This window comes from Panthera tigris, chromosome B3, assembly GCF_018350195.1.
Source record: "Panthera tigris isolate Pti1 chromosome B3, P.tigris_Pti1_mat1.1, whole genome shotgun sequence".
In the NCBI taxonomy this organism is placed as follows: Eukaryota; Metazoa; Chordata; class Mammalia; order Carnivora; family Felidae; genus Panthera; species Panthera tigris.
Genome location: NC_056665.1, coordinates 121,001,473 through 121,018,825, shown reverse-complemented (window position 1 = coordinate 121,018,825; position 17,353 = coordinate 121,001,473). Strand labels below are relative to the sequence as shown.

General features: G+C 50.8%; 1 protein-coding gene and 1 non-coding gene across 7 annotated transcripts in view; one reads left to right on the top strand and one right to left on the bottom strand.

The window, feature by feature from the left end:
* Positions 1 to 6,056: 6,056 nt before the first annotated feature.
* On the top strand, positions 6,057 to 6,163 carry LOC122239776. Its single transcript, XR_006219158.1, has one exon. It is a non-coding gene; the product is annotated as a U6 spliceosomal RNA (small nuclear RNA).
* Positions 6,164 to 8,479: 2,316 nt separating this feature from the next.
* Positions 8,480 to 17,353, bottom strand: part of LRRC74A (leucine rich repeat containing 74A) — a 33,293-nt gene continuing 24,419 nt past the window's right edge. For 4 of the 6 annotated variants that reach the window (XM_042990194.1, XM_042990196.1, XM_042990197.1 and 1 more), the window contains 4 exons: positions 15,262 to 15,408; positions 12,853 to 12,960; positions 12,645 to 12,727; positions 10,146 to 10,324 (listed from right to left, as the gene is read on the bottom strand). In XM_042990194.1, the coding sequence (XP_042846128.1) occupies positions 10,300 to 10,324; positions 12,645 to 12,727; positions 12,853 to 12,960; positions 15,262 to 15,408 (363 nt within the window). In that variant the 3' untranslated portion in view covers positions 10,146 to 10,299. Of the gene's footprint in view, positions 8,879 to 10,145; positions 10,325 to 12,644; positions 12,728 to 12,852; positions 12,961 to 15,261; positions 15,409 to 17,353 lie in introns of those variants that run through there. The other 2 variants (XM_042990199.1, XM_042990195.1) reach the window with 2 other exon arrangements.

Here is a 17,353-nt window from a genome sequence, read left to right as displayed (position 1 = left end):
GTCAAGAAACATGGATCTGGTCTTTCTTAAGCCATGTTGAGAAGCTAGGGAAGGTTGGCCCTGACTGAACTGAGCTCTGAAGAGGAGGGCTTCTGTAGCTGAGTGAAGGGTCCCCTCCTCCCCCCTCCCTCCTCCTCTCCCCGCCTCTCCTCCTCCTCACATTCCGGCAAATGCATATTGATAAACCCTCACATTTGTATACAGCTCTGCAGTTCATAATGTGTTCTCGTTTATTTCCTCTTACTTGTTCCTCGGGAGGCGGGTGGGGGAGGGGTAGCGGGCAGCTACCCCAGCCGTGGAGACCGTGAGGTTTACTGCCTCTGATCCCCTCCCAGCCCAAGAGTCTTTGGCTGCTGGTGTGACCGCACCGAGCTAAGGACTCCTGCGGGGCCCCGATGAGAGATTTGATATTTAGGGCCCCCTCCTGTCCCTTTCTTCTCCTGTCGCTTTTGCCCTCAGCCTGTCCGAGCTCTCCGTCCTGCCCACCCACCGACACTGTTCCTAGGAGAGGTTTTGGAGTGAGTCTTTGTGGCTTGGCCGCTTTCCCTGCACCCTGGGGTCCCCCCCTCCCCTTGCTCAGCCCCTCAGAGCCTCTGCTGGTCTCCTGGCACTAAATGTCATCTCTACCACACCCAGTTCCCCCAAGCATACACCCCAGTCCCGATGCTTCCCCCAGAGCCCATTCTTGGACCTGTGTGACTCCTCCCTGCACCATCTAATAACCCCCTGAATTAATTGATTTTCCTTCTCCCCACCTCCAACACCCGAATCTGCTCCTTCAGAGACTTTTCTGTTTCAGCGATGAAGACTTCATTCTTCCAGGTGCTCGGGGCCCCAAACCTTGGGTCACCTTTGGCTGCTCTCTTTCTGCACAGTCCACATCTTATCTGCTGGGGGAATCTTGTTGGCACCACCTTTAAATATACCCAAGGTTCTGCCACCCCCATCGCCTCCACAGGTCCCCCTTCACCTCTGGGTTATTGTAATAGCCTCGCAAGTGACTCTCCTGATTCTGCCCTTGAGTCTCTAAAGTCAGTCTTTTTTTTTTTGATGTTTATTTATTTTTTTAATTTTTTTTTCAACGTTTTTTATTTATTTTTGGGACAGAGAGAGACAGAGCATGAACGGGGGAGGGGCAGAGAGAGAGGGAGACACAGAATCGGAAACAGGCTCCAGGCTCCGAGCCATCAGCCCAGAGCCTGACGCGGGGCTCGAACTCACGGACCGCGAGATCGTGACCTGGCTGAAGTCGGATGCTTAACCGACTGCGCCACCCAGGCGCCCCGATGTTTATTTATTTTTGAGTGAGAGAGAGAGAGACTGAGCACAAGCCGGGGAGGGACAGAGACAGAGGGAGACAGAATCTGAAGCAGGCTCCCTGCTGTGCTGACAGCTCAGAGCCAGACGCAGGGCTAGAACCCACAAAATGCAAGATCATGACCTGAGCTGAAGTTGGACACTCTCCAGGCGCCTCCCTAAAGTCTGTCTTCACGCAGCAGCGGCCCAAACACCCTTCCAAAGGATGTCTGAGTATGCCCTCTGCTGCCCGAACCCTGCAAGGGCGCCCTTCACCCAGACCCCGTGTTCTATCCTGGCCTTCAGGGCCCCACCTGGGCTGGCCCTCCCCTCTCACCTCACCCCCCACACGGAGCAGTCTCCTCCCCTCACTCAGCTCCAGCTGCACAGGCTCGCTCACTGGTCCTGCACGGCTGCTCCTGTCTTGGCGCCTTTGCTCTCCCTGGAAAGCTCTTCCTCCAGACGTCCTTCAAGTCGCTGTTCAAATACCTCTTTTTACACCCCCAACAATGCACCTCCTGAACCTCCTTCCCTGGCTCATCCCCCACCCTCATAGCTCTTATTATCTTCTAACTTACTGTATGACTCACTTATTGATTGTATTTATTGTTTGTGGTCAGTCTCCTCTTGCTGGAATGTCATCAACTCCATGTAAGGGATGGCTTTTGTTTTTACTAACTGATGTATCCCAACATACCCACAGCAGCCGTGGACACCAGTTAAGCCCCTAATAAATGTTTGTTGAATTTACTTGAAGTCGTTTACACTTTAGTATAAATAAATGTACATAATTTCCCCCACCCCATCCCCCAGACTTGCATTCCCCACTAATTTTTAAGAAAAGGTTATTTCCTGCCTCACAGGGCCCTTAGGAAAGGCATTTTAGGGGCTGTGAGTTTTACAGTCTTGAAATAATGGCAAGTGGATTGAGAAACCACTGTGAAGCCAGGACTCAAGGAAGAAGAGAGATCTCCCTGGTTCCTCAAAAGGCAGAGGGGACAGGCTCCAGGGTGTGGCAGAGAGGAAGGGACAGCGTCCTGCACACGTACCTGGTCATGGTGCGGCTTCAACTGGCTGCTCCAAGGACTGTGGTGGGGAGAGAGGGGTTGGAGCTGAGTCTTTCTAGCCTGTTTTCATGGCAGGATGGGCTCAGGAGGCAAGCTGGACTCCCCATTCCCAAGCGTCTGGCCGCTGCTGGCGGTGATGCAGGCAGAGGCGGAATCACCTCCACCCCTAAAGAAGCTGAAAAGTCTGGAGCTGAGGAGACCCTCACTCAGTGAGACCCTCTACCAAGGCCTGGGCTGATGTTCAGGCCACTGTCAACTTTTAGAAAATATGTGGATTTCTCCCCCATTCTAAATAAACATCCACTTACTATACCTCATATTGTATTTGTAATTTTTTATTTCTTAAAGAGGTCCCCCAGATTGCAGAGCTCAGCCCCCACAGAACCTGGACTACCCCTGGGTGGAGAAACTTGATCTCCAGGCAGGTGGAGAGTTCCTGCCCACGCTCCTCCGGTATGACCGGTATCGCCGAAGCCGGTTGCACCGCTGCCCTTTTCGTCTGAATTTGATTTCCTGGAGCCAGTTTGGGGTCCTGCTTTCTTTTTCTCTACTCTCCCCAGACCCCCCACCCGACCCCACCTTAGAGAGCGGAAGCTTTCGGAGGTGGAGGATTTGTGAGGTTGGAGCGCCCTCTGCTGGGAAATCGGAGGTTCAGCCAGGAGAGGTACAAGCCGAGAGTGACCCGGTTTGGCCTTTAGGATGCCTGAGAGAAAGGATCCTTTCTTGCTTTCATCCTTTCTGGGGATTAGTACACAGGTAAACTCCTCTTGTTGGGCACCGACCCCCTCTTGTTGGTCACGGACATATTTAAAACATTTTTTAAATGTTTTTTTTGAGAGAGAGAGAGAGCGAGCATGAGCAGGGGAGGGGCAGAGAGCGTGAGAGACACAGAATCCAAAGCAGGCTCCAAGCTCTGAGCTGTCAGCACAGAGCCGGACAAGGGGCTCGAACTCACAAACCGCAAGATCATGACCTGTGAAATCATGACCTGAGCTGAAGTCAGATGCTTAACTGACTGAGCCACCCGACGCCCCCTGTTCCTGGACGTATTTGGGTACACACACCATGTCTCCATAATTCAAATGTGAGCATACATTTGTATACACATGCTCCTTTTCCATCATACCTTGGGCAGCATCTCTAGAGTGAGCTTTGGAGTCCACAGGTGAAGGGCTCAGTCCCCTACAGACTACTTCAGATGCCAGCTGCAATGAGGTCCCCTGGGATATCTGCACTTCTGATCTGCCAGCTACAACGGGGTGAGGGGGGTTCCCAGGACCCCCTCGGGTTTGATAACTCACTGGAACAATCCACAGAACTCGCAGAAAGTGCTATACTCATGATTACAGTTTTATTAGAAAGGATCTGGCTCAGGGTCAGGCAAATGGAGGTGTGTGCAGGGCAAGCCCTGAAAGAGGGTGCAGAGAGCTTCCATGCCCTCCCACCCCAGGACATCCAGGTGTTCACCTCCCGGGAAGCTCCCCTGAGCGGCGCTGTCCAGACTTTCCACTGGAGTTAACTCTAGGGAGGCAGGATTGCACACTGGCTGCGCGCTTGAACTCAATCTCTAACCACCTCTACTCCCAGGTTGGTCTTTCCCAGCTACCAGCATCCCTAAGGGATCTAAGGGCCCACTCCGCCCTCATTAGCATAACAAAGACAGTCTGGCCACTCAGGAAGTTCCAAGGGTTTTTATTATTTTTTTAGTTACTTTTTAAAAATGAGACTCTTTTCTTTTTGATAAATGTTTATTTATTTTGAGAGAGAGAGAGAGAGAGAGAGAGAGATCATCCCAAGCAGACTCCACGCTATCAGCACTCAGCCCCATGAGGGCTCTATCCACAATCCTGAGATCATGACCTGAGCTGAAATCAAGAGCCTGATGCTTGGCGCCTGGTTGGCTCAGTCAGTTAAGTGTCCAACTTCGACCCAGGTCATGATTTTGCAATTTGTGAGTTCAAGCCCCGTGTCAAGCTCTGTGCTGACAGCTCAGAGCCTGGAGCCTGCTTCGGATTCTGTGTCTCCCTCTCTTTCTGCCCCTCCTCTGCTCGCGTTCTGTCTCTCTCTCTCTCTCAAAAATAAATAAACATTACAAAAAAAAAAAAAAAAAGAGCCAGACGCTTAACGGACTGAGCCATGCGGGTGGCCCCCAAGGGTTTTTAAGGCTTTGTAGCAGTCTGGGAGAAAAACCCAGTATGTTGATTTATACTACAACGCGTGTACACACACACACACACACACACACACACACACACAGGAGTTTTGTCTTACTCATCCTGGCCACCATGGCAGCCAGCTGGTCAGCCCTCCTCCAGCTGATCCACAGACTCCCTAAGGTGGTGGCCAGACAGCAAAAGCAGTCTTCCCAGGGTCACACCATGGACCCTCCTTAAAGGCACCACTGGGCCTCAAGGTGGGCCTCCCAGCCTCCTGGTCCCCCTCCCCCTCCAGGATGTCTGCTTCCTGAAGGAGAACTGTTCCCTTCCTGTAGTTCAAGGCCACTGGTCTGCAGCCAGGATTTAGGTCGCAGGCTTGCCTTGCCAATCATTGTTTTCTTTTGCTTAAAACAAAACAAATCAAAACAAAACCAATCCAGAGCCCCCGCTTGGCAAAGCAGCCTGGTCCCTCGAGGACGCTGCAGCTGCCACTGTGGCCACACAGCAACCCTGCAGCTCATCCCGCCGAGCCGCGGGTTCTGTATCCTGGCCCATCCCACCAGTACTGATGTGGAAATGTCGGGGTTTGGAGCTGACGGCCAGGAAATAATTCTTGAGACGTCTTTGGTGCGAAAAGGTGGTTTTATTAAAGCACGGGGACAGGACCCGTGGGCAGAAACAACTGTGCTGGGGTTGTGACGGGTGACTGAATATATTCCTTCAGGTTGGGAGGGGGTTAGGGATAGAGTAATTCTCCAAGGTATTTGGGAAGCAAGGTTTCCAGGACTTTGAGGGGGGCTAGCTGCTGTTAGGAAAAGGTCAGTTATTACTGTTTAGTAAACAGTCATGAGGCCCTTCAGATGTCTGTCAGTGGGCCATATGCTTGGAGGATGATGGTTAACATATATTTGGGGGGCGGGTAGAGATAAAGGAAGTTTCTAAAGGAATTTTTATATGTTAAAGCAGACTTAGAGGATTCTGGGCGGTAGGCTAAGATTGCCTTTTGCCTTTAGCAAAGTATCGCATTGAGGCAGCAGAGTTCCTGGCAAATGTCACTCTGCCTGTGTCAAGGACTTGTTGATGGGCTGTAGGCCATAAGGGAATTTAAGTTTTCATTTGCCTGTGTTTCCCGCATCAGTCTCGCCACCGCTCTGAGGCCACGCATCCAGCTGCTGTGTTGCAGCTGTTAGAGAGAATTCACTGTGGCCTTTGGTTTTTGGGGATGCTAGCTCTGGATTCTTGTTCTGAGCCTCTGGTGGAGGTGTGATCCTAGGTCCCGGCTGCAAGTCACAGCCACCCCTCCCCCGAGGTGAGGCATTCCCAGCCCAGGGAGAGGGGTTTGGACCTCAGCAGCCAAGAAAAATGCCAGCTCTTTACCGTGTCCCCTGCGTTGTCCACATGGCGCTGCTAGTCCCTGGTCCGCCCTCCTCCCTCTAATTCCTAAGATTCTGGACGAATTCTTTTGATCTGATGCAAGCCTTAAACCAAACCCTGAGATGAGAATGCTTCCCATGACGTTTCAAAGGCCCAGTACTTAGTGCTCGCTTCGGCAGCACATATACTAAAATTGGAACGATACAGAGAAGATTAGCATGGCCCCTGCGCAAGGATGACACGCAAATTCGTGAAGCGTTCCATATTTTTTTCAAATTTGTAGATGGTTCAGTGTGTGTGGGGACATGTGCATATGTGTATATGTGTGCACGTGCATGCATGCATCTTAAATTTAGAGATGGGTTACATTATCAGTGAGCCAAACTGTGTCTGTAAGCCAATCTGTCTTTGGTTTCTTTAATTATCTGGGGGACCCAGAGAGGCCACAGCTAAGAAGGGGAAAGGAAATCCCAGGAGTGGTAACATTGATTTTGGTGTAGAATTATCTTGTGTAGGGGTGCCTGGGTGTCTCAGTTGGTTGAGTATCTGACTTTTGATTTTGGCTCAGGTCATGATCTCAGGTTTGTCGGATTGAGACCTGCATTGTACTCCATGCTTCAGTGTGGAGCCTGCTTGGGATTCTCTCTCCTTCTCTCTCTGCTTTCCCCTGCTCAAGCCCTCTCTCTCTCTCTCTCTCTCTCTCTCACACACACACACACACACACACAAACTTAAAAAAAAAGAATTATCTTGTGCAGAAATCTGGCAAGAATAATATAATTGTAGCTTTTATTGACCTTCCATTGGTCTTCCATATCATAAGCTCAATATAGACACAGCGTTATTGATAATTCTACAAGATCTGCATTTTAATAGCCCTCAAGAATACAGGATTGTTAGAAATTGTCCTATATCCTAATGATCTGAAACTGAAGACAAAAATGGATGCCTAGCCTTCCAGAACAGGGGGTTAGTGTGCTGGGTGCTGATGATACGGTTTTAATGTCCTGGTCTTAGAGTGGCCTCAGTAATTGGTTCTGAGTAATTAACCATTGTCAGTGCTGTTGATGCAAAGGATTGTAAAGCTAATGTCATTATCATTAGCAGATATTTCCCAAAATTCAATTGATTTAAATAAATAACAAAACCAAACAAAAACAAAAATCAAAATAAAACAGAACCCAAATCCAAAAAAAAAAAAAAAAAGGCCCAGTACTTAGATATTTCAAAGGTGGCTGCTTGGTGTGGCCCCTCTTGTGCCCTGCAGGACCTAGGCCTCCCCTCCCCCCACCTCTCGGAAAGGAAAGCCACTGTGATGAGGTCATCCTTATAGGAAGCACTTATTGTATGCTAGGCCTTGGGTTTCACCGGCACAATCTCATTAAATTGTGGGGGAGGGGAGACCATTATCATCTCTATTGACGGGTGAGGAAACTGAGATTCAGTAAGGTTGAGTGACTGGCTCAAAGTCACAGAGCTAAGTGGGAAAGCCAGGCGCAATTCAAACCTCAAAATGTCTGGTGCCAGAACCCCGTATGCTTAACTGCTTTAAGACGCGGGTGCACAGTGCTTTCCATGTGCTTCCTTCTGTCCTCCCGTCCTACCTCCCCTGGCACAATTTCTGATCAATACTGGGAGCAGGGACGGCCTGTCAACCTGACCTTCAGCAATCAGCCACACTAGAACAGTATCTTCCGCCTTTGCCTCCCTCCTGGCCTGCAGCTCGTGCTTGCTTATCAATCTAGTTGTTCCTCACTCTGTTGTAGACACAGTGTAGACAGAGTAAGTGCATTTAAACTCCGAGGTCTGGATGTGGAGCTGCTGCACAGAAGCCGCAGGGGGCAGGGAAGCACAGTGGTTAAGACCCCAGGGAGCCAGAGCTATATTGTTAGGGCCTGCATCTCCGCCTCCCCACTTACTGGCAAGAAAGCTTGAGTGAGATGCTTAACTTCTCCATGCATCCGTTTCCCCAACTGTAAAATAGGATAATAAACTCTTCCTGCACCGGGTTTCTGTGAGGAACAAAAAGCTACCACATGACACTCACCGAGTTAGGGCAGGTTAGGAGGGGCATAGCCAGGTGCTGATTCCCTCGCTTGCAGCCGGACCTCCTTCAGTGCTGGGCGTGTAGTCCAATGCCTCTGGGTCATTTTGACCTGCTGGCCTCTCCTACTTTGCAAGATTCCTCTACCTCCACCTTGGGTTTGCAGCTCCCGCCCACCAGCCTCCAGACTGGGCAAGCTGATGGTCAGAGGAGGAGTTCCTCGTGCACTCCTACCCAAATGAAACACTGTCTCCTCTTGTGGTCTTGCCCGGCTCCAGGGTGGGCTGACTGGGGGAGGGGACTGAATATTTACGGAGTTTTTACCCGCCCACCCCTGATTTTCTGCCTCACAGCACCGGTGCGAAGTTCGCTGTTAGAAACCGCAATTCACGAGGACATTGAGCATTGGAGAGGTTTGCCCAAGTGTCAGGCTGCTGGACACTCCAGGGCTCAGATTTCGTGTGTCGGGCTTTTGGGGGGTGGTGGGCAGAAGTTTGGGAGATCACAGAAAGTACAAAGGCTGCAAAGCGTTCTGTAAGGATCTGGAAGCAGTGTGTTCACCAGGAATTTGAAGCTGACCTGACACCTAGTGGCCACTAGTCGGAATTACTCCAACTTTGGGAAGGTTCCCAGACTGTTGCAGGCAGGTTTTGACTCTGTCGTCCTTCACTTTCTTGGGATTGGTAATGTTGAGGGTTGGCCTGGAGGATTGGGGGCGAGGGGGTGGATTTTAGCTTCCCTATATCTCCATAATTTCCCCAAAGCTACCCAAACAAAACATAACATTTGATCAGAAAATTGCTGCCTTTCATTTTTATGCAAGAGATACATTAAAAGCATCTGGAGAAAACTTTGCTGTTTTTATTGATCCATAACATAGTCCACAATTTTTGATACCCCCTGGCTTCATAATCCTCAGGGCTCCACCCAGACACCAGCAGCTGCTGGACAAGAGACTTGGTGGGGGAAATTTATAGATTATAATAAACCTAAATGACACGGCTCCTGATTTTAAGGGGATTCGATTTATTTTTGGAGTCAAAGACATCTACATACCCTGACAAGTATGAGAGATGTGAGTTTCAGCCCACGAACCCCTTAGTGCATTTCTTTATTTTCTTTTATTATCCTAATTTTGACTCTGAGCCCCTCTGTCACCCAATTAATGGAAATTCAACTTCAGGCTAAGACCTTGAATAAGGAAGGGAAAGGGGAAAATGCACTGCGGGGAGGGGGTATAAATTATTTCAAATAATGATTCTGCCACATGGGCAGAGAGGCCTCAGCCTCCACTCCAGCCCTGGTGAAGCAAAGGGAAAGCCAAAGGCAGTGACTGGATTCCGAGATGCCGTTTCAGCATGCATCACACATCAGGGCTCTAAAGGGTCGGTTCCTGGTCACCCCCAAACTTTCCCACTTTTCCACCACTTGCCCCCCAAAATTGCCAGGTGAATGTGTTTGTTCACCCCATAGGTCTTTATTGAGCATCTCCTATGTGTCAGGCACTGTGCGGTGGTACAGAGATGTGTGATTCAGTCCCTGCCCTTGTGCATCCACAGAGACGACTGGCGGGGCTAATCAGAACCGGCCAGTTACCCATCCCCGCACCTGCTCAGCGCATGCTGTTCTTGACTATCCCTGCTCTCGTGCTCAGCAATTCGTGTCTCCTTAGCTTCCAAGGAATTTTAAAAAGAAATGTAGAACAGTAGATTCCCAGAACAGATTGGGAAGCCTTAATTTCGGCTGTCCTACTTTTTTCCGATGGAAGCGTAAGGCTCCACGCTCAGGTGGCGAGGTGGCGCTGGGCTATGACTACATGCCAGGTCTCTCTGTCTCCCATCCTGGGCTCTCTCCATATGACCCCTCAGCATTTGCTTCTAAAGCAGCCCCCCCCCCCCAACCCCGTCCTTGTTCCTGAGCATCTGCTCCCTCTCCACTGCCTCTGGCATCTCCGAAATCTCTCTCCTGGATACAGTTTACATTTACTAGGATGACTGCCTTTGTGCACTGACTTCCAAGCTCCCCCCCCCCCCCCCCCCCCACTGCTCTTTTCCTGCTGCCTAGCAACACCATTGCATTCCCAATTTGTTTTCCGGCTCCTACTAAGGCCACCAAGGATGCGCCCCCTGCTGGTCGCCAAAACCAAAGGGCGCTGCTCCAGTTGGGGGGGGGGGGGGGCGGGGGCACGCCACCTGCAGCCCAGAGACGTGGGGACCCAGGCAGACTTTATTGGCTCGCTCGCAGTCTGGCCTTGGTGTTTGTCTACGGAGGTTTCAGAACAGATCTTCGCCTCCTGAATGCCACCAATCGACTTGCCAGGACCTCTCCGTCGCGGCGACTTCTTTTCAGACCAGACTTGTTGCTACCGCTTCTCTGTTTTTAGGACACTGGTTTGAAAGGTAAGGGGATAATGCTGAGTGCCAATGCCGCCTGATTGAAGGGAGTGTTTAGGCAGACTCAAATCCAAGCAGGATCATTTGTAAACCCATCGCAGCAGGAGGGTTGAACATGGGTAAGTTTTGGTGTCAGCCCGGGGAGGGGGCAGAAGAATCGGTTTTTGCCATTGGCAAGGAAGGGTTTAGCAGTCGACTGAAATTTAGAATGTGCACACCCTTTGGCCCAGCGATTGCCCTGGATCCGCTCCACCTTGTTAGAGAAGCATGTGTGGGCAAACACCATCTACAAAAGGATGCTGGTTATAGTATCATTTGTAGTAGCAAAACAATGGAAATAATTTAAATGTCCCTAACAATGAGATAAATAAGGAGACTTCTGTGCTATGAAATAGCACGCGGCAGTTAAAAAAGACTGAGATGGATCTAAATGCACAAACACGGAAAGATTGCCAAGGCATACTGGAAGGCAGAGCAAATTCAGAGGAACGTGATAGCATGATTCTATTTAGGATAAACAAGAAACCGTGTGTTTGTCAGTGTGAGGGTACAATAATGTATAATAAAACATATGTGTACTCGGAGCCTAGCACATGCCAGGTAATGTTCTAAATGCTTTACAGGCATTAATCCATTTACTCCTCAAAAGCTCCAATGTCATGGGTACTATTATAAGCTCCACGGTACAGATGGGGAAATTGAAGCTTACGGAGATTGGGTAACGTGCACAGGAGTGGAGCTGGGCTTGGAACTCAGGCAGTCTGGCCAGAGAGCCCACGTTTTAAACCACTACACCACACACACTCACGTGTGCACGCACACGTGCACACTCGATGGCAAGTATGGGAAAGGCACGGAAATGTGCGCTGGGACTGTTCATGGGAGGCAGCATGTACCGTGGAGAAGAGATAAAAAAAGAACCTTCACTTTCTTCTTGCTATACTTCTGTGGATTTAGAATTTTTACAAGTAGATATTATTTGTAACAAAAATGAAAATAAAAAATTCACGCAACAATAAAAATGACCGCTCTGCTCTTCAATGAGAATAGAGCTGAGGGACAATTTGAGGTGCCCACGAGAGACCGCCCCCTCAGTTCCCAAGACACAGGGACCCAGACCCCAGTATTGCCTCTTGATGGCCACTTGACCTCATCTGCAAAGCTGAAGGGTTTGCTGGACCTGGAACCTGGTGTCTTGGCCTCTGCCTGGGCACTTCCCACCAGCTTCCCAAAGACAACAAGCACCACTTTAGCGGGGGCAGGTGGGGAGTTTCAGGACAGAGAGGCGGTGTGGGGGACGTGCAAGCCTGAGACATCTTCAGAACGAGCCCCCTTGCTGGGTGACATGTGCCAGCCTCTTAGGCACATTGTCCCTACTCTATCCTTACAAAGCTGCTTGGGTGCTGTGGTTACACCCCATTCTAAACACTTGGAGACTAAGAGCCCTGTGAAGAGCTGCCCCCTCCCTAGAAGCAAGGTGTGCAGATGGGTCCGGCTGCCTTTCCTATCTTTGCCCTGGCTTCTCCCCATGACAAGTATTGAAGAGGGCACAGAACAGAGGTCCAGGGTGGGGAGGCTCGGGGGGCAGGACCAGAGGGGGGTCCCTCTGATAGAGCTCCCTAAGGACTGGTGTCTAAGACAAGAGGTTGCTGGGTCCGTTGGGAGCCTTCATCCTTCACTGCGTACGGGTGATGACAGAACCGGGCACCTGGGCCACATATGGGCGACCACAGCGTCAGGCACCTGGGCAGGTTTGGGGCCCCACAGAGTACTTGGCCCGAGGAGGTAGGGGCTCACAGGTGTTATTACAGTTCTTACTGTTACACAGGCCCTTTCCTGTCTCCTTAAGGAATTGAGCCCAAGTCACAACGGCATCATCCCCTAGGCCACAGCAGAGCTGAGTGGCTGCAGTTTCCCAGCCACGTGAGGCTCACGCTTCCACCCTTGTTTCTTGCCCAAGTAATCCTCCTCTTTGAGCTACCCAGGCACCTGCCACAGACCTCTCACCACGCCAGGGCCTACCCACGTGCTCTGTTACGTCCCCTCCTACTTGGCTTTGACACTGTGTCCCCAGAATCTGGTCCCACAGCCAACAGCACACGGTTGAGGCTGCAGCTCTGCTGGGAGGGTGAATTGGAAGTTGAGGAGGAGGGCAGACAGTGGGGCCAGCCTCGGAAGCCAGGGAGGGCGCGGCCAGCTGCTTCAGGGGAGGCTGTACCTGATCAAATGTAGACACCACTGGGACGCCTTATAGAGAACTGGGGGCCTGCCTGGGGCAGAAGCAGGATAAGATGGGCGCTGGGCCTAGACTGACCTGAAGTTCACCATGCCTGTCTTCTCAGCCAGCTTCTTTATCAGCTCCCTGACTTGGTACGGGTTCATAGGGACCTTGTCCTGCTGAAGAAGTGGATGGAACATGCAAAGTCAATGGAGCTCTCTGCCTACCCCTTCCCAGGCCTAAACACACACACACACACACACACACACCCCACACTGGCTGTTGCCACTAGGGTTCAGCACACCTGTATCATAGCTTTCCGGAAGTCACCCACAGACATCATCATTCTTCCATTAGGGTTCAAGCTCTTGAAGAAGTCTATGACCGTGATTTGGTGCTGGTCTGCATAGCTCTGAGAGAAACCGGAGACACCAGAAGCAAATACTTGACTTTGTAACATCTATTAACAACACCCCACCCCATCCCCACCCTCCACTGCCACCTTCCGCCAAAAGGTGGCCCAGGCTCCCAGACCTGGCAGGCCCAAGGAGGTGAACTTGAATAGAGACCTAGAGAAAGAGTAGGAATGAGTACGACACTGAGGACAGGAAGAAGGATGTTCCAGGCAGAGGAACCTGCACGTGCACAGGCCTGGAGCTGAGTGAGAGCTAGTGCAGAGAAACAGGGGGAAATCTTGTGGGGCTGGATTTCCGGGAACCAGGGGGGATGGGTAGGTGGAGAGGGTGGGGCTACAGAAGACCTCCCTGTGGTGGCAGCGTCACCACCTTTATTTTAGTCCCTTGGGCTTGACGTTTTGGAGTTATCATTGGCTCTCTCCTATCATCACAGGCCTCCCTTCTCCCAGCGCGCACACACACACACACACACACACACACACACGCATACTTGCCCACATGCACCATGTGCCCAGCCATTTACCAAATCCTGGAGCTTCCCATTAGGGGATCTCCTACATCTGTCCCTCCACTTCCACTGCTATCCTCAGGCAAGGCACCATTCTAGAATACTAGTTAGCACACGGAGAATACTACCATAGTGCCTTCATTAGCATTCCCACTCTCATATTTACCCCCTTCAGTTTATTTCCCTCCCCATTGCCTGAAAGGTTACTCTTTGGTCCTACCGGATTCACCTTACCCACTGCTCCGCAACTGTAGCTGGCTCCCGCTCCCTGTGGAATCCAACCCCAGCCCTGAGCCTAGAATCTGAGGACCGCCACATCTAGCCCCAGCCTCCCTGGGTAGCCTTGGCTTCCAGGCTTTGCAGGAGCCTGGAACCACACGGTTCTCCTGCTGGAGCCACATGGTTCTGTTCCCATCTCCCAAGCACACTGTGTGCACCCTGCTCTGCTCCTCTGCTAGTGGGAACCCTCTCCCCAGAACTCCCTCCCTGTCACTGTCACTGACCTGAATTCTTTCTTGCTCTTCAAGACCCTTCCCCAGGACATGTCCCTTTCTGTTTGCCTAATCCCACAGTGGCCTCTAATCTGGATTCAGATGGTATTTGCTGCCTTGGTCACTCATTTATTATTTATCTTATGATGCTTTCTATGAGAAGTTACTGCTTCTGTCCCATCTTTGCAACCAGATTGTTGCCTGTCCCCTCTCCCCAGAGGGGAAGGACTGTGTTTTACATCGCATATCTGGCTCGGTTTCTAATCTGAGATTCCTATGAGATCCCTAGAGATTTCTATGCTGTTTTAAGCAGGGGTGGGGCCCCCGCTTTCCATCTGAGATCTCCATTCCTATTCCCTGCATCATCCTCCATCCCTTGCAAAACAGGTGTCCCCTCGGTTCCATCTGATGTCGTCTGACTTGTGAAGGTACTCGATACCCCCCTTGCCTTCTAGAACTTTCCACACAACAATAATTGCCATGCAGAGCTCTTCTGTTTAGTCCTGGAAACTGAGGCACAGAGCAGACCAACCAAGGGGCAGAAGGTAGCCCCAGCGGCACACGTCCTCTAGAATCTACATCTGCATGGGTATCACCCCAGGTAGCAAGCAGTCTGTATCCGGCTTCCCCGTCAACTCTGCCTCCAGTGAGAGCCAGGCATGGGAACACCAGCCTGGGCTGGGCGCTACTCTGTGAGGTGGTCAGACCAGAGGAGCTCCCTGGCAGCTCTAAAATTGTCTGGGTTTTCATTTCCATGGTTTTATCTGCCTCCTGTGATCTAAGACTAGAGCCGGGGGCAGGTCACCACTGGATATAAAGGATCTGAGGGTCCCACTTTAGCTGGAGCCACCAAACAGCTGTCTTCACCACAGGGGTGTCTTGGCATCCTTACTGGCTATTGGAAAGAGCTGGCATTTGTTGGGCGCTTATTATCGGCCAGGCATTGCTCTAAGCACTTCTTGTGTGTTGTAGAATTCAATCTTCACAGCAGCCCTCCCGGGGTGAGTCCTATCGTTATGCCCATTTTCCAGGTGAAGAGACTGGGGCACAGAGAGCACAGCGACTTGCCTTCAGCCACACATTAACAGGTGGAGGAGCCTGGCTGGTGGAAACCATCCTGTTCCAAGCCCCTCCCTCTTCACCCAGATCCCAGATCCCTTCTTCCTGCTGAGGGGACCCAACATCCACAGGGAATATTCCATGTCTGAGACATTCCTTGTCAGAGAGGACTGTGCAGACACTTCGGGGGAGGGGAGACGCTGGTCCTTGGGGTCTCTGAGAGGAAAGCAAGGGCTCACCTGGATCAGTTTCATGGGGTTTGTCCACAAGAGCAGCTCTTTCTTGGCAGAGAAGCCTTGCACTGCCTTGTACGTCACGTCCAGCTGGGGGTGGATGGCACACACCCCATCCAATATTTTTACGAACTGCTCAGACACCAGCACATTCTGAGGAGGGGAGAGAGGGGACCCATCGTGAGGAAGGCATCGCCCGCTGTTGTAACATCTCCACCCCCATGCCCATCCCCCACCCCCCTGCAGACCAGCCGCCCCATCCAAGCCAAAGGCAGAGAGGTTTTTTTTTTTCGTTTTTTGTTTTTTGTTTGTTTTTGTTTGGTCTTTTCCAGCTTGTTCTGCAGTGCTGCTTCTAGACTGGGAGAGTTCATCTTTCCTAGGGCTTGTGATTTGACTTGTAAAGTTTGCACATGAGTGTGATCAGATGTCCTAGTCGAGTGCCAGCAGCCTGTGTCACACACGGTCAGCTCGGCTCTGCTCTTAGATGGCGAGCATCGGTGTCTGCATGGGACAGATGAGACACAGCTATGGGGTTAGGAGACTGGTCCTGAGGCAAATGTCCTAAAATGTCCATTTCTACACCAGTGTTGGTCTTGGGAGCAGGTGCCCCGGACGAGGATCCCTCATTCCAACCACCCTGTCCTGGCTCAAAACCCATTGGGAACTCCCCTTTTGGAAGTGCCCTCAGAGCTGGGTTGTAGGCCACAGGAGAAGACATGGTCTATGAAGCAGTATTTGACCAAACTGGGCCTTCACTGGTTCAGTCAGCCTGCTTCACTCCTCAGATGTGGTTCTGACCACTTCTGCCACTTCAAATAATGAAACTCATGCTAAAGGGCTGACGGCTTCCCCCATCCTGATTTGTAGATATTCTAGAGAAAGTTCTAGAAGCAGTGAAGGAATTCCAACACTATTTAGAGTTACATCAGGAGAGATGATAAAAGAGAAGGAAAAGTGTAATTCAGACCTGTCTGTCCTGGCAGGCTTGTAAAATGCCAGTGTGATCCCAGCTTGTGGGTTTCTGTGCCATCTGGGGCCTAAACAGCACCATTTCTAACGTTCCCTCAGACACCAAGACAGTGACTGACTCCACGCCTTCCAACCTGCCCTGGGGGCGGGGGGAAGGAGGGAGAGCAAATGCCAACAAAATCTGGACACATAACTGAGACCCAGAGGCAGGGTGGGGTGGGAGCTAAGGCAGCCTCAGGGGTACAAGGTCAGAGCTGTAGGATGAGCGTAGAGAGAAGCCCCCTAAGGAGAAACAGACTGAACCAGGGGACAGACTGAAAAGAAAAGCAGGTATGTTTTTCTAATGTTTTATAATCTGTGGCAAACCTAAGTCCAAATTTTACTTATTATTTAAGTTCCAAGGTGTTTGGGTTTAAATATTCAAAATATCATCACTGATATAATTGTAAGGCATTGAAATCTTGGCAAAACGTCATATTTGTGTGGCTTTAAAATAACACAACAAGACTTTAACACTGCACTAGAGTGGGAGGCAGAAGGCTCGGCTTTACTCTTTGTTGTGCTTTTCACTTGCTGTGTATTCCTGGGCAAGTGATCCAACCTCTCTGTTTCAGTTTCCCTGTATGTAAAATGGGAAAATGAGGGAGAGTTCTTGTTATGGGTTGAATTGTGTTCCCATCAAAAAGATGTTGAAGTCCTGGGGCACCTGGGTGGCTCAGTCGGTTAAGCGTCCGACTTCGGCTCAGGTCATGATCTCACGGTCTGTGGGTTCGAGCCCCGCGTCGGGCTGTGTGCTGACAGCTCAGAGCCTGGAGCGAGCCTGCTTCGGATTCTGGGTCTCCCTCTCTCTCTGTCCCTCCCTTGCTCATGCTCTGTCTCTCTCTCTCTCAAAAATAAATAAAGATTAAAAAAAAAAAAAAAGATGTTGAAGTCCTAACCCTTGGGAACCTGTGAATGTGACCTTATTAGGAAATAGGGTCTTTTTCAGATGATCAAGTTAAGATGAGGTCATTAAGGTGGGCCCTAATCCAATATGACTGTGTCCTTATAAAAAGGGGCATTTGAGGGGCGCCTGGGTGGCTCAGTCGGTTAAGCGTCCGACTTCGGCTCAGGTCATGATCTCACGGTC